A 17,254-nucleotide genomic window follows, 5' to 3' on the forward strand; every position below is an offset into this window, starting at 1 on the left:
CTAGAGGATGGGCAGACAATCCTGGGACCAATGGTTCAATGTACACTAGTAGTATCCGGTTCTTACATAATCATCCATTTAGGAGTACAAGCGATCTGTTTAATGTTCTGTAGCTGAAATGTTTCTTCTCCTACATGAAGTTGTTAACTTACTCAATGCACTAACTAGTGTGTGTCTTATTTGTCTGTTTCAGATCATAAGAACGGACATTATATCATTCCTCAGATGGCCGATAGGTAATTGAATCCTCTGCTCTTTATTTAATGCCGCAGCTTTAATTGCAGTATGTGTTTTGTGGAGTGTAATTACTTTCCACCGTTCCATAGTGTCCTGTGCTTCCCCTGCCAACACATCATGTAAGCTTATGGCCTCATTAAATAGGATCCACATTGTGAAATGTGAACCTACAAAATGTAATGAATCCATTCGAAGAGCCACTAAGCCTCACGCTGCCATAGGTGAACATGTTTTTCTGCTTTAAAGAAGCACTCCAGGTTTTGTTTTTTGCCTACATCATGCACACTCAGCATTAAAGGGGTATTCCAGGATTTTTTTTTTTATTTGACTATGGTACAGGGGCTCTAAAGTTAGTGTAGTTTATACTATAGGGTCTGTACCTGTGTGTGACGGTTTTCTCACAATTCTTATGTGATTTTCACTCCAATATTTATTTTTATCAGCATACAAAATGACTGTTGTCTCAGATTTTTCCCAGCTTGCAATGTGGCCGAGACCTGACTCACTAGTCAGCTGATGACAGGGAGCCTGTCTGCTTCAATTGGTGGAGGGATCGCTTGGTGGTAGAGAGATCAATCAGCAACTAATGCAACAGCTGTAGGCACCCTGATTGAAAACCACAGGTCTTTTGAATGGATGCAGCTCATTTATGTTTCAATGGGTGGGGTGGCTGATGTGTGGGAGGGAGGAAGATGGAATTGTGGAATTTGTAGTCAAAAAAGAAAAGTCAAACAGGAAATACCAGTTCATAAAAAGCTAGCCACAGTGTTATGGTAATCTCACAACATAGCCATTTAGCCCCAAGACAAGCACAGATCCTTCCTAAGCTTGTCCATTACTGTCTGCCAGGTACGTACTAAAATCACCTTATGGTGGAGAACCCCTTTAATAGTTCTACAGCACCATTTCTTTTATTCCAACGCAGCTGCATCCATGTGTCTTGTTACTCTTAGAGGGGTACTCCCATGTAAAACTTTTTTTTTTTTTAATGAACTGGTGCCAGAAAGTTAAACAGATTAGTAAATCACTTCTATTAAAAAATCTTAATTTTTCCAGTACTTTTTAGGGGCTGTATTCTAAAGAGAAATCCAAAGAAGAAATGCATTTCCTCTGATGTCATGACCACAGTACTCTCTGCTGACCTCTGCTGTCCATTTTAGGAACTGTCCAGAGCAGGAGAAAATCCCCATAGCAAACATATGCTGCTCTGGTCAGCAGAGAGCACTGTGGTCATGACATCAGAGGAAATGCATTTCTTTTTTTGATTTCTCTTTAGTATACAGACCCCATGGAGTAAATAAAAACTGAAATTTTTACCACAATTTTGGAAAATGGCTGCAAAAATAGCTAAAATGCCATAAATAATGTGTGGAAAATGTAGTAAAAACTCAACGTGCGAGCAAAGCCTAAAGACCTCAAATCTTTATAAAACACCTCAATTGTGATTAAAGGTCAAATCACTTTCTCAATATTTCTCTAAACAAAACACTTTTTTTAAGTAAAAAAAAATAAAAATCTTCAGAACTGACACCTACAAACATGTGAGTCTGTTTCCCTGGGTGATCTCTTGCACTTGCATCCCTATGAGATGACCAGCTGCAATAATTGGACTCCCCAGCCAAAGCCAGAGGACTCATGGGAAATGTAGGCTTTATTACAGAACCCACATCACTGTGCATTTGTAAATCAAAATGGAGCCTATCCCATGCATGCCACATAAACAAGAAGAGGTAAGAAAAATGCATACATCAAAACCATCACATTATTCTGTAATAACAGCCTAAGCTAGAAGCAACAAAAAAAAAACAAATTCTCTGAATGCTTAAGGTCTATTCACACGTACAGTATCCTGCACATATTTGATTTTATGCTCAATGTAAACTAAATGATTTAACACAGCTTTAAATCTGCAGCATCAAATATGTGCATGATACTGTACATGTGAATAGACCCTTAAAGGAAACCTGTTATCACTTTCATGATGCCCGAACTACAAGTCATCAGGTGATGCCCGGCAGCTTTTCATACTTTCCAAGAGCCATAACTTATTTTTCTATTGATGCCAGCTTTTTTTTGGTGAACAAGTCATATTTTTAATTGAACTAATTTGGGATACATATAAAAAGGGTGAGGATGAGGACATATCAGGTGTCAAACGTTCTCCTTTTGTCATCCTCTATTTCAGTTAGCCATTAAAGGAGTATTCCCATCTCCTAATTTAGACTTCTCAGCCCCCTTCATCCTGTTTGCAACCCCTCGAAGGTGATCGGGAAGCCAAAAGCAGCCAAAGCTGGAAAGTTGCGCAGTTTGCATAACTGCCTTTGACTTTACTGTGAGTTGCACAAACATTGTAGCGCCACAAGCTACATTATTTTCAGAACTCAAAAATAGCTTACCCTATGGTAGAGATGAGCGAAGTTACTGTGATTTGATTCGTCACAAACTTCTCTGCTCGGCAGTTGCTGACTTTAGCCTACATAAATTAGTTAAGCTTTCAGGTGCTCCGGTGGGCTGGAGACTCTCCTAAAACTGTATTCAACTCATTTATGTAGGCTAAAGTCAGCAACCGCCGAGCTGCGAGGTTCGTGACGAATCGAATCACTGTAACTTTGCTCATCTCTAGCCTATGGGACTACATCATTTGCAAAACTCCCCCGGCCTTGGCTGCTTTTGGCTTCCCAACTACCTCTGGCGGGTGCATACCAGGCGAAGAGGGCTGCAAAGGCAAAATTTGGAGATTGGAATACCCCCTTTAAAGATTTCAGCCACTGAAAACTCTCATCTCACCGCCCCCCACCCCACTTCCGTAAAATATTGATTAACTTTTGTGAGGTAAATGAGGACATCCTCACTAAGGGACTTACATCACAGTGCGATTTGCTAAATGCTTTTGTATACTGAAGCATTATAAACTATTACTTGGCATATATATTGATGGCAGGATTTTTGTTTGGTCCAGGCTGCCATGGCAACCCATCAGCACCCTGTGATCCTGTTTGCAGAAGACTCATGGGTGACAGAGCAAGCCCTCTTCCTTTGTCTAACTATCTTAATGTCGTGGTCACATTTGACTGCAGATCGAAATCGGAGTTGACTCTGATCCTGGCCATTGCAGCTGGCTGTCAGTTTTATATCACAGCTATCATCCACCCGACAGAACTGTACAACCACTTGTGGGAAGGGAACGCACAAAAATGGAATTACAGTTACATCCACATGCATGAAGCGGGTAACAGTATGCAGTAAGCTCCTTTCAGAGCTTTAAAAAGCTGTGTATCATACCTTTCTTCATGTTCGAATAGTGCAATTTCCCAGCAGGAGAAAGTGGGCGTTTCCCAGCAGACATGACATCACTGAAGCCTGCTGGGAGACCACTTCCACCCTCACATGGTTGCAGAGCTGTGAAGAATAGAAGACCTCAGGCTCTGTGCATGCTTCAGTCTGTGTGGCTTTCTGTGAGAATCTGTGGAGCTTTCACTTTCTGTGCAGCTGTCAATCAAGCTCTGTGCAGAGAAACACTTCCTGAGTTTGGTCTTTTGCCAGGCCGGGAGGAGACCGAACTCACTGTATTAATTGTGGCAAGGAACAGAACAGAGCCACCTAGTGGCCTTTTTTTATACATTTATGTTGATCATTTTAAAAGCAAAAGTGTCTGCTAATTATACAAGGAACACTATATTGAAAGATTTATTTGGTGACAGATATGTCCCCCAGAAGCTCCTCTGCTATATTCTGTGAATTGCTAGCTGGAGACGGGGCCCTGTCGGCTCAATTTACATATTCCTGTTCTGTGACTCCACATCCTAGTGACGTGGAGTCGCTGGTCACATGAGCTCTCTGCTCTTTGTGTGTGTATGTGCTGACTGAGTGTCGGGAGGAAGTTTAGCCACAGAACATGAATATGTAAATTAAGCCAGTGGGGCCCCGCCTCCATCGCCCAATTCACAGAATATAGCAGACAATTTTCTGGAGGACATATCTCTGGACCTACAGGACGTATTTCAGTCAGTAACCCCTTGTCGGACTCCTGTTCACCCGCCCTATAACCCTGTTTATTGAGTTTAGTGTGGGTGAACAGGCTGACAGTTTTCCTTTAAATCAAGCCAGTGGGTTGAGCTTATTAAAGGGGTACTCCAGTGGAAAACTCCTTTTTTTTTTTTTTTTTTTTTTTTAAATCAACTGGTGCTAGAAAGTTAAACAGATTTGGAAATTATTTCTATTAACTTACGTATTAGCTGCTGAATACTTCAGAGGAAATTTTTTTTTCAGAACACAGAGCTCTCTGCTGACATCATGACCACAGTTCTCTCTGCTGACATCTCTGCCCATTTTAGGAACTGTCCAGAGCAGTATATGTTTTCTATGGGGATTTTCTCCTACTCTGGACAGTTCTTAAAATGGACAGAGATATCAGCAGAGAGCACTGTGGTCATGAGGTCAGCAGAGAGCTCTCTGTTCCAAAAAGAAAAATAATTTCCTCTGTAGTATTCAGCAGCTAATAAGTACTGGAAGGATTACAATTTTTTAATCAAAGTAATTTACAAAACTGTTTAACTTTCTGGCACCAGTTGATTTAAAAAAAAATAAAAATAAATAAATAAATAAAAAAAGTTTTCCACCGGAGTACCCCTTTAAGATAAAGAAAATACAATTCAGAGTCTGCCAGCTTTTCTGCATTCTTTTTATTGAACATACTGCTCTACTATGGAAGTAATAGCACTATCTATGAACCTACTTTCTGCACATGAAATGTTGGCAGTGTCAATGAGTGACTGTTTTGCTGGGGAGACACAAGATGAATACATCCATATAAATGTGGTAAACCTGTTCTAATAGCCTAACATGACTTAACGGGGATCATGGAAAGGGTAGTCTAAATGGCACAACAATGATACAAAGATATTAATCTTTCATTTGTAACATTTAGATTGTAATTCTTATTGACAGCCCAGTAGTATACATAGAAGGATGGCTGTGCTGTGTGTGTATTGTGACCAGGAAGCTACGGTCATATCTGTATCCTGTTTCCACTTGACCGCTGATCTCATTCTACTCACCACGTGGCAACTGGGGTGTATATCATGATGTTACACAAAAGCATCCACACAGTACAGCAAAGCAAAATGTGAACCCTGCAACACAGACAGACATTTATATGTGACAATATTTTCTGGAAATCCATCTTTATAGGGATAGTCATATCTCATAAAGTGATTAAATTTCGCTTGGATAGGCCATTACTTCATGATCGGTGAGGGTCAGACCTATGGGATCCCCAGTTATCCTGAGAATAAAGGGATTGCAGTTATGTTTTAGCAGTTCTGCCCCTAAGTGTTTTCCTGCATAGCCTCATCCTGTTACACAGCCTGTACAGCTTAAAGGGAATGTGTCATCAAATGTGATTTATTTTTTTTAGAGGTTAAATAATTTTTTCAAATTTTTTTTAAAGATTCTTGGAAATATGTTTTTAAAAATTTACTTGTTACAAAATATGAAAAAATAAATAATAACTTGTCATATCTCTCACTGTTGACCAGCAGAGGTAGTTAACATGAGGAATCTGGTGAAAGCAAGCAACTTGTTTGGCTACTGCAAATTAGACCTCACCCGTCTACCTTCCTCCCCTGTCTGTATGCAAAAGGAGTGGGGAGAGGGGATTTTGTAGTTTTTTTTAAATTCCACTATCACCATTTTGTTGGTATCTGAAGAGTGATAATGAACAGACTAGATGTCTCCCTTCAAGAAAATGGCTCTGGCTCCCCCTTTCATTTCGCCTAGCCTTTGCTATGCACATGTGTAGTAAGCAGCCCATGCTTTTCTATGAGACACTCTCAGCTTTGTGTCTGCCATAAAGCATCTGTGTAGGTGTTGTGAAGTGACACACCACAAAGAGGCTACAGTAATGGCAGCCCCCAGTAGACAATTTATTAATAAATAATATAAAAACTACATTGTCCTAAAACTAAATACATAAATGAAAGGCTTTACCTTGATAGAATAATTTTATTTATAAAAAAAAAAAAAAAAAATGATGACTCATTCCCATTAAGTAACTGGTAGCACCTCTTTGTAAGGAAAAACAGCACTTTTGACTCCTTCTTAGGCTGGGCTCACATCACATTTTCAGCCATACGGGACCGCATACGGCTGGGTGGAGCTAAAACCGGGCGCTCCCATATCCCTGCCATATGTCGCCCGTATGTAATTTATTTCAATGAGCCTACCTGAGTGAAATGCTGACTCAGCGTTTCACTCTGGTCGGCTCATTGAAATGAATTACATACGGCAGGGATACGGGAGCACCCGGTTTTAGCTCCCCCCAGCCGTATGCGGTCCCATATGGCTGAAAATGTGATGTGAACCCAGCCTTACTCAGCTGTCCAGAACATGAGAAAATCCCCATAGCAAACCTCTCCTGCTCTAGACAGTTCTTGACTTTGACAGAGGTGTCAGCAGAGAGCACTGTTGTTAGATGGGAAAGAACAACACAACTTCCTCTGGAGCATACAGCAGCTGATATGTACTGGAAGGCCTAAAATTTTAAAACCAAAGTAATTTACTGTATAACTTTCTGCCACCAGAAGTTTTTTTCCTCTGGAGTACCCTTTAAAACCGTGTTTGCCTATTACATCACCAGTTGAATCTACACCACACATGCTTCCTTCTTTTCCTACCCAATTAAAGGGGTTTTGAAGCATTGTAAAATTATATTTTACCATCTAGAGTTAGAGAATTTCTGTTCTCCTCATGGAGAGCATCTTACAGAGCTTGGAGATTTTAAGACATTCAGCACTCAACTGGGAATTCTGGGAAGAAAAATATGTCACCTGGTCAGGTCACTCTCCCTGGGTGTATCACTCACTATGGAGTTTTGCTAACTGAATGAGAAATTTTGTCTCAGAAAGGAAAGATTTAAAACAATCTTTAGACTCCCTATCGCTTCTCGGCCTTTTGGCTAAGATCAAGTGTAGTATCTGTTCTTATCTGTTTCTGCCAGTGGACAGGAAACGCAGGTGGGGAATTGGTGTACCAAGGGCGTTCCGGGGCTGGTTCTGAGGAATCAGCTCGACCGCTGCTTTGATGTGAACTGTTCTCTCTGGGTCTCGCCATGAGGCTGGGAGGGTCTAGAGCCGAGGTACTGAGTGGTGACTCCAAGGTGCCGAAACTCACTGGGAGTATTGGCTCACTGAATTGAAGCACTAGCACCATGAACTCTTCACCTTGTGGCACTCACCTCTTGATTCCTGGCCTTCTGGCTAGGATCAGAGAATTTTTTTTATATATCCGGGTGGATGTCCGGGCAGTATACCTGCACACATTCACTTATTTATTTATTTTTGTCACTGTGTCACTTTTTGTGTGTTGTGTGTCCACAGGATTGTTAGGATGCGGTAGCCCTTCTGGGTGTCCCTCCTAGTGGTCTAGGGGAGGAGTGTGTTGCCATCAGGTTCCGCACCTCCTTGCAAAAGCCCTGGGTACTCATGCATGGGCAGGGTACCGACCCTTAACGCCTCTGCAGGCAGATACCTTGGCGGGATTATACAGTAAGGGTGTGTGGATCCGTCAAGTGGGAGGGAGTGATGTGGGCGAGTGCCATGAACAGTTTCTCTCACTATTGATTTTATCAATTATGTGCTCTGCCTTATTGAGCAACACCCACGCCATATATACTGTGTCTGCATGAACCTGAATTGTCGCTCTCTAGGTTCTCCTGGGTCTCAAAGAAGCTTTAAAATACTGTAGTGCCAGCTAACTACCTAATTGCATTTTAACATTGGAAAATGTCACAGCAGACTTGATGCAATCTGCAGTGTTCCCTGGAGCTGTTGATCTCTGACGAAGGATGGCTATACTTGAGCTCCTCCTTGTGGCCAAAATGGAATTTACAAGTATTGAAAAGTTAGGCAATGCAGACCAAACTAGGGCAACATGCAAGATAGCATGGTTTCCAAATTAAGTACAGTCTTAAGCAGATTAATAAATGGTGCACCTCCAGGTCTTCCTTCTGTATATCTACGGAGGACCCCTATGGAAGTATTGTTGGGGGGAGGGAGATAATCTGCCTGCCTTTGTTTTCCGTTGTCTTCTCTGTGTCACTTAAAAATTTCTGATTAAAAATAAATAAAATAAGTGGTGCACAGTTTTGCATCAAAGCAGCGGTCTTACCCACCATACTTCTTAACAGTTCATCTGTAATCCGTTTGAACACTAGGCCATCTTGCATGTTTCCACAGTTTCAGCTGCATTGTTGATGCACATGGAGCTTTAGATGACGTTCTGCAGAGAATTGATGTTCAGAGCAAATTCCAATCTTACTGTTAATGGTTGTAAACAGCAGTTCATCAGCAAAATTGTGCCACCATTAGGGGTCTATTTATTATTGGGTGCATATTTTACCAACAGAGCTGCACAGCCATCAACAAATGTAAAAACCACACCGGAAAGAAATATTGGAGTGATTTTATTTCTGCACACGTTTCATGTGTCTTTATTTATTTTATTTTTGTTAAAATTCTTGGTAGTTTAATACAGTGGGGATTTTCTGCAAGAAAATCTGCTATAGAAGTCCACATCATATCCAGCCTGTGTGACAAGAACCACATGCAGAGGCCGCATTGAGCCTTTTTGTAGTGCTATTGATTTAAGCGTCAACTTAAGCCCAGGGTATTGCATAGAACTCCTTTGGACTGCAGCTATAACCTGGTATTAAAATTATAAAACAATTTATGGCCTGATAGAGGAAAAAATGATGATATTCTTTTGTCAAACATGAAGATCAAGTAAAGATTACTAACAGAAGGAAGTCTTCATTAATATATATATATATATATATATATATATATATATATATATATGAGGCCCGCAGTAGTTTATTGTACATTATGTGTGTGGATTACATTATGTGGGTTAATCAGTACTGGAATCATTTGTAGATCCCTATTATGGGGAAAAAAATGTAATTTTTGTATAAAACATAATACCAGGGTTCATTACGTTGTTCATCTGCATATATAAGCCGCCATATAAGGCACATTCTTCCATTTGTAACCTTGCACTGTTCCAAGCTGTCCTTTTCCATCTGTGTATTGCAGTGATTTGTATCTATCTTCGTGTCTTAACAATAACTTGCTGTCTAACCTCTTGCCTCTCTCCTGTTCTTCTTTGTGCTGCATTGGATATAGAACACGTCCCAGGGGTGTGCCACAGAGGTACTGTGTAACGTAGTCATGTGTGACTTGTGCCTGTCATTTTTTTCCTCTTATCAGACATCAGAGTGAACCAGACATTACTAAACAAACATTTCCACCATTATCACAGTCTGCTGTTTATACTGATTCCTATGCTTGTATCACAAGGCATTCATTGCTATGTTTCTTGTAAGGCTGGGTTTACTCTTATTTTTTAATATGACCTGACCAAGATCCATCCATTACAGTCCCACATTAGAGATCTCCTCACCTAGAAGCTAAGCTTCTAACAAGAGTACCTCTGTAATGCAGCATATGGAAGATGGGGTACAGTAAGACCCCATAGACTACTGTATCTTGGATTAGTAAAACTCAGAGAACCTGCTATACTGACATTTACCTGAAGCCTTTTAGCTACAATATTATTGTAGACACAGATTTTTCGCATACAAAGGGAACTGCTGTTCCAGATATATAAATTATCAGGATGTGAATCTTACCTGAGCCAGAACTGGTATTTGTAAATCCAGCTTTACAGAAAGAATCCTAACACGGGCTGTCTCGACTTGGTCTCCGCTTGTGAGTAAAGTGCACTAATAAATCTAATGTTTCTGTATAAATAAAGAGAAATATCAATAGGCGAGAAACAATGTTTAAACATTTTGTATCATTGTATTATTACTTAATAAGCAGCCAAGATAGTCTTCTCCTTGCACCTGCGTATGCACTGACTCAACCTATATAAGAGGGTGAACGGCGTCTGGGAGAGCATTAGCCTTTGACAAAGCTGATCCATCAGTGAAACGTCGGGGAGGCTATCCGCTTTATGTTTTAATCCAGTTGTCTCAGTAGCAAAACAAAGAGGGGTTCAGCATTGGTAGTCACAGTGCATATGAATGAACGCACAGAGATAGTATAGAAATCCAGGCTGAACAGAGAACCCATAGAGAGGAGGTTTGATATATCCTCCCATATAAATTACTCAAGTACCACTGAGAATTTTAACCTTTGTGTGTAGGGTATACTTTTTATACAGAATCAAAGCATAATATTTTTAGGGGGGTTCTAGAAAGGGTTTTTCCCCACAAGGGGGCAACCCCTTAAAGGTTGTTTATGATCTATTGGCCCTGGAACCTCCAGAGATTTTTCTTGTATTATTTGACTGGTAAATACACAGCAAGTCTGCAAGCTTAGAAGGGTATTACCACCGTAGACATTTGTGACGTATCCACAGGTTATGCCGTAAATTGCTCATAGGTGTGGGTCCTGTGCCTTTCTCCAGAATCAGTGCCATGTGTGCATGGCTCTCATCATTCACTGCTTTGGGAGTCACCAAATCAGTCATGTAAGGCTACTTTCACACTTTAGAAAGTTCCTGCTACTGCTCGTCAGTAGTGAGTCCTTTAAGGAAGATAGCGGGAGAAAAAATTGTGCTTGGGACGTCTTTTTCTCTTGCTATCTCTGGCGGAATAACAGCCGCAAATAACGGACATTAGAGAATCCCATTCAAGTGAATAGAATCCTCTGTGCCCGTTATGCCTCCTGTTAGGCCGATGGCAAAAAAAGAGCCTTAGCATCAGTTTGTAACGGGGCTTTATCTATAGTGTTAAAGTAGTCTAACACTTTCAAGTTTCAGTCATATGATACCTGTCGCTGCATCTTCCACTACAATGTTCAATATGGATGCAACATCAGAGAGGTTTGGTTACAGAGGTCTATGCATCTTTGAAGTAGATGCAGCTTTAGGTGTCATGAGAGTGACACATTTAAGAGACAGAGCCACCATGGCGATCAGCTCCTGAGTCCACAAACATGTCATAATATTGCTTTGTTTCACTGGGTCCAGCAAAATGAGAACCTTGGCGACATCCATATGTCCTAACAGCATATAAAAAGGAGCTGTCAAGACTAGACAACCCCTGTCATAAACAATAATAACAATACAACATTCCAAACTTTGCTCTTGCATTTAATAATGTAATTATATTATTGATATTTCACTTTATGCAGAAACTGGTTATCAAGCCTTACAAAATGGATGCCCTATTGTCCGGATAGACCATTAATATTAGATTGCTGGGGATCCAACTCCAAGAACCCTGCCGGCCAGTTGTTTGAAGGGGACAAAGTTTTTGTCCACATTCTGCAGCCTCTTCAGTGTTTACCTAGGGGCAGTAGTAGGTTCTCCAGCATTGTGCTGTTCACTTGAATGTGACAATGCTGCAGTCCCCCATTCTACCTGCTACTATTAACATGGTGATTACATAGGCGAGCAGAGGCGACCAGGCTGCTTTGACATGTAAGGCTGTATAACCCCTTTGAATCTTAAAGGGAAACTGTCAGCTCTAGATCATGCCCAGAGCTTTAGTGTCAAAGCGGCTGTGTTGAGTAGCTCTGCATGCCGCATCTGTCCCCCATCCCTCCTTGCCTGGACTGGCTGACGTACAGACAAGAGCGTACGTACCATAGTGGCACACCATGCGGCTGCTATGGGGCCCTTGGAGATAAGTGGCCTATTTGTTTGGCCTAATTTCTTTTTGTTGAACTGCTTGGCATCAGGAAGTTAAAGGGGTTATCTGGCGGGAGTTTTTTTCCCCTAACTATGCCCATTGTGTGGGATATTAAAAAAATAAACCTATTCTTACCTCCAATGCTCCTGCGGTGCCTCTAGTGTCCTGCTCTGGTCCCCAATGCGATTGTCTTTCTGAGCTGCAGAGTGACTGTCAGGCCTGGGGACCATTGGGGCCCAGTGTGTTATATTGCAGCTCAGCCGGGGAAAACATTGCGGCCAGTGAGTTGCTGAGCAGCAGTATAACACATTGTTCCTGGGTGTTTCCCAGACCCAACATGTCGCACTACAGCTTAGGAAGAGGATCAGACCAGGGGACCGGATCAGGACACCAGAAGCACTACTGGAAGATGAATAGAGGGTTTTTTTTGTTTTAGTTTTTTTTATAATATGTCTCACACAGCATGCATAGATAGTGGGGTAACAAGTGGCAAAAGAAAAAATCATAGATCAGCTCACCGTGTCTTCATATAGCATCATCCACTGGAAATGTAGTTCGGAGGCAAGGATGCAGGGAACCGCTCTTCCCTGATTAATGCAAACATGAGGAACAACAATATCCAGCTCCCAAAAAAAAAAAATTGGTTAAAACTTAACGTCTTCGTGCACATTAAAAATGGTATTCAGCCGGAGCGGGAAGTGACATGCGACTAAGAGCCTATACTCGAAACGCGTCTTTAAAAAAAAAAAAATTTTCAGGGAGCTCCTTATTCTTCCACATGTTTGCATAGTTAGTGGGGGTATACTTAGTCATCACTGCCACATATTGCAGCTATAGTATGCCCACATATGCAATAAGAAACAACATTGGTGGAAGCAGAGGCATAATGTTTAGCTTTTAGACCCCAATGCAAAATGTGTTACAAGGTCCATGTCTACCAAGTGTCCTTTATAATACTGTTGTCTTCTTATTGGGCAGGGGTGCTTTTGTCCCCAGGGCCCCTATGACTTCTGTCTTTGTACTCCCTATAGTTACGCTCCTGAGTGGAAGTGTAGATTGTGTACATGACCTGTAATCTTGTGTTTTTGTTTTTATTTTATTTTTATCAGATTATTTTTGTTTTTTTGTAGAGTTGAAATGTCAGTTACATTGTAAACAAAATGTCACAGTGACATCGCTCATTGTCAAGAACAAAAAAGACAAATTAGATTAAGCTAAGATTAAGCTAGAAATGAAACAGCTGTGTGCATTCATGTGATTAAAAACAAATAAATCATACTGATTAAAGAATAGTCATCATACAGTGGTACAGAAGACGTCGCAAGCAAATGTATATAAAAAACAAACAAAAAATGAGTAGTCAGGATTACAGCTACAGCCTATGACTTCCCTTATGCAGTAATATAGAACTTACCATGGTAGTAACGTTATATATGCAAGGGGCGAATCTGTAAGTGGCGTTGGGGCATGGGGCATAAAGTTGCTCAGCATAACAAAGCATTCATTAAGACATCTGGACATTTTTTTTTTTTTTTTTTTTTTTTTTTTACAAAGTTGTAGAATTAAAGTGCAAGGTGTAACCCAGGAGCAGGGCCATAGATGTCATGAAGTTAGTGAGACACAAGGTAAAGGGGCGCAGCAGTAGAGGCCAGCGCTTGTCCTGGCTAGCCCTGCTGCTCTTTAGTATCAGTCGCTTTATTGTAAACTTATTGTCCCTTTTAAGTGGCTGAACTAAAGAGCGGTAGTGCATACTGCACACCAGCCTTGCCTCCAGACAGAATGTATTGTGGAGGTTGAGCCATGACTGGCACACTACCGGAAAAGGGAGGTAGTCCCTCACCACTTGGCCTAGCACCACATGTAGACAGCCGCAGAGGAAGCAAGAGCAGAGCTCCACAGCTAGTAACTAGTCTCCCTCCACCTACTGGTCAGGTCGGTGTCTGGCTTCCCTGCTGCCTGAGGTGTTTGGTGGGGAGATAACATGTTTTTGCATGGGATTGTGTCTTGGAGGGGTTGATGTATTTTTTACATAGGACTTTATGTCGGAGCAATTGAGGGGAAGAGGTGATGTATTTTTACATTCGAATCTATGTATAAACAGTAGCGCCATAGGGGACTTGAATTAACTTCGTAAACGGGACTGATAAAGTTTTACGTCCTATAAACAGCACAAATACTTTTCAGGTAAAACAGTAATAGAACATACATGAACTAGTGATTCTCATGGTACTATAACACCCACTAAAGTTTGCCAATGTCTGAAAAGATGCTGCAAAAACCATATACTGTTGAGTCCATTGCAGCGGTAGTGTTTTCCCCAAAACACTCCCAACAAGTAGTTATATAGATTTGTATGTTCATGCTGGATGGTAAACAGGGTTCCATCTGTCATACAGAAAAGTGGCAGTGAGGGCATTAGTTTTCTATAGCGTCGGAGATACATCTATCAACTTGTATTTTTACATAGGACTGTGTGTTTGAGGGGCTGAGGGGGCGCAATTTTTTATTCTTGCCTCAGGCTCTGCTTAGGGATATCTAGTCATTGATAATGTCTTCTTGTGTTTAGAGATTAATGCATTGATCTCCATAAACAGCAACTAATAAGATATAATACAAATACAAGTGTATAGGCAAAAGGATAGCACTCACCACCTCTTAAAAGCGTAGCTCCTCTTTATTATTCGTGCTCAACAAAGTGACATAGTGCAACAAACAGCATTTTCAGCAGCGGGCTCGGATGCCGGTGCGATCCCGACACTGGGACGACCAGGTGGTCTGAAGAAGTAGGTAACAGCCTTGACACAGCAGTCACACCATTGTTGGTCTCGCTTCGGCGTCCATGCCTGCTGCAGAAAATGCTGTTCGTTGCACTATGTCACTTTGTTGAGCACGAATAATAAAGAGGAACTACGCTTTCAAGAGGTGTGAGTGCTATCCTTTCGCCTATATACTTGTATTTGGATTTAAGCGATGTGTGCATTATCGTAATGAGCTCCGCCCCTCTCTAAGCTCCTGCGTTAGAACCAAGGTATTCCACCTGAACTCCATAACCTGGCCTGATATACTTGCAGGGCAGTGCCAGACACACCTGTCTATATCTACACTACTGCCTATTTGCAAAATAGAATACAAAGTTTATTATATTCTCATGTAAAAAAAATTGTGCAATCTGCAGCTGCCAGTAGGGGGAGCTTACTGAAGACAGATTTATTACACTTATTTTGAAATATCTTTCTTCAGGAATTTCCTAAACTCCCCGTGCTGTTAGTTTCAGGCATAATAATTTTTTTATTTTTTTGCATACACTATGGCTATGTGAAGAAAAACAGAAGACTTGGAAATTTATACCAAAAAAAACAAGTCATCTAAACATATATTATGCAACGTTGCCATGCAGCATTTTGGACCTTGGTTAGGTGCGCTATATTAAAGGGGTACTCCACTGTCCAGCGTTCGGAAGTGAATCTTCCGAACACTGTTTTTGCGCTGCAGGGGTCGGCCACACCCTTGTAATGTCATGGTCACACACCCTCAATGCAAGTCAATGGGAGGGGGCGTGACTGCGTCACGCCCCCTCCCATAGACTTGCATTGAGGGGGCGTGACCATGACATCACAAGGGTGTGGCCGACCCCCGCAGCACGAAAAGAGCGTTCGGAACATTTACTTCTGAATGCTGGCCAGTGGAGTACCCCTTTTAAGGTTTAAGGAGCTCCATCAGGAGCTTTGAACACTGTTTTATGGATTGTTAGAAGTTTTTTCGGATCTATTTCAATTCATATTTTTCTGTTGCAGTTTGGACCTGTCTGAACTTGCAAAAGCTGCTAAAAAGAAGCTTCAGGCGGTAAGTTGTGTTCCAGCGCGAGGCGGGTACTGTGAGTATCTGAGATCACAGCCTGGTTCATTTATCTTCCACTGTCATTCTCTACCCTCCTGGATAACTTGTCGCTTTCTCGGCTGCTTTCTGAGTGGCACTGTTGTTGCCTTCTTTAATCACACATACTGCTCCGTTCCATAGTAATTACAGACCTGTCACTTTGTGTACGCTTCGGTGAACGTTGTCATTCCCTAGCACTTCTCCATCCGTTCTCCTTTCTTGTGATGGACATTTACCCACACCCTATTATTTCCTCCCGATTAACCAGACGCTCTGTTTATTCACAGCTCAGTAACCGGCTTTTTGAAGAACTGGCCATGGATGTCTACGATGAGGTAGATCGAAGAGAAAATGATGCAGGTAGAGAGTTTTCAATGAGTGTCAACTATGTATTAGTATTTGCCTGCACACTTGACATACTGCAAACAGCATAGTATACTCATCGACCGTATTATGAATCCAGGCACTCGAAATGCCAGGTATTCTTACAAATCACTTAAAATCTTCAAAATGAATTTATCAACGAATGTCTACGGTAGAGCTATTTTCCCACATTTATATGGGTGGTGGGTTTGACTAGCGTGCATCTTATTTATCAAGAAGGTGCAGCAGGATGATGAATTTTGTGGTGGGTAAAGCTCTACCACATACACTTTTTTCTAGACACTTGTGAGGGAGGGAAGTAGACACTTTCCCTGGTCCTGAATTTGGCAGGTTAGGTGTTTTTTTTTTTTACTTACTTTCACAGAGCTGCTTGGACATTTTTACTTGAATCAAATTTTATTGCGGTGTCTAAGGGGTTAAAGCCGGGCATCACCATGATCGGTGATGTCTGGCATTAGAGATGGGTCCTAGTGGCAGATAACCACCAGGACCACCCAGCAATGACCAGTGCTCAGCTCCTGAGCACGTGTCATAGAAGGGGAGTGGGACGCTGTCGCCCACAAGAGGTTAAAGGTTGAATTGTGGAAGGTAGAAGTGATTCTCACTCCTACTGGTAGGGGGTGTAGCTTAGCGCCTAAAAAAGTACCTTTGTGTACAAAATAGCGACTTTTGACAATAGTCGCAAATGATAAATACGTGACCACTGCATGGTCAGAAAGAAAAAGTTCTGCGGGTAGGCAAAAAGAGTGAAACTGTCTATATCGGAAGGCGCATTAAAAGTCGCTAAATAGGCTGCTTGCACCTGAACTGCACCAACACATAGACAAAAAAAATGCTCTAAAAGCAATGATAAATCTCCCCCATGGTTCACAAAGCAGAATGTCCACTCGGAAATTTTCTGCAGACATTGAGCACCATGACCACCCAGAGAAGTATCCCAGTGCTGTATCCATAGACGGCAGTGTATTTCTAAGCGAATTCCACAGAAAGAATCGTCATTTTAATACTTTCTGCAGAGGCTGGAATCCGAATTTCTGCTGCATATGTGCAGCATTATCC

General features: G+C 41.5%; 1 protein-coding gene and 1 pseudogene across 3 annotated transcripts in view; both read left to right on the forward strand.

Moving 5' to 3' along the window:
* GIT1 (GIT ArfGAP 1) overlaps positions 1-17,254 on the forward strand; it is a 155,161-nt gene that overhangs the window by 89,295 nt on the left and 48,612 nt on the right. For 2 of the 3 annotated variants that reach the window (XM_056559014.1, XM_056559016.1), the window contains exons 8-11: positions 194-236; positions 9,420-9,446; positions 15,730-15,778; positions 16,099-16,171. In XM_056559014.1, the coding sequence (XP_056414989.1) occupies positions 194-236; positions 9,420-9,446; positions 15,730-15,778; positions 16,099-16,171 (192 nt within the window). The remainder of the gene's footprint in view (positions 1-193; positions 237-9,419; positions 9,447-15,729; positions 15,779-16,098; positions 16,172-17,254) is intronic. The other variant, XM_056559015.1, reaches the window with a different exon arrangement.
* On the forward strand, positions 7,173-7,329 carry LOC130359851 (U2 spliceosomal RNA; annotated as a pseudogene).

The sequence above is a fragment of the Hyla sarda genome, chromosome 2 (genome assembly GCF_029499605.1).
Source record: "Hyla sarda isolate aHylSar1 chromosome 2, aHylSar1.hap1, whole genome shotgun sequence".
NCBI classification, from domain to species: Eukaryota; Metazoa; Chordata; class Amphibia; order Anura; family Hylidae; genus Hyla; species Hyla sarda.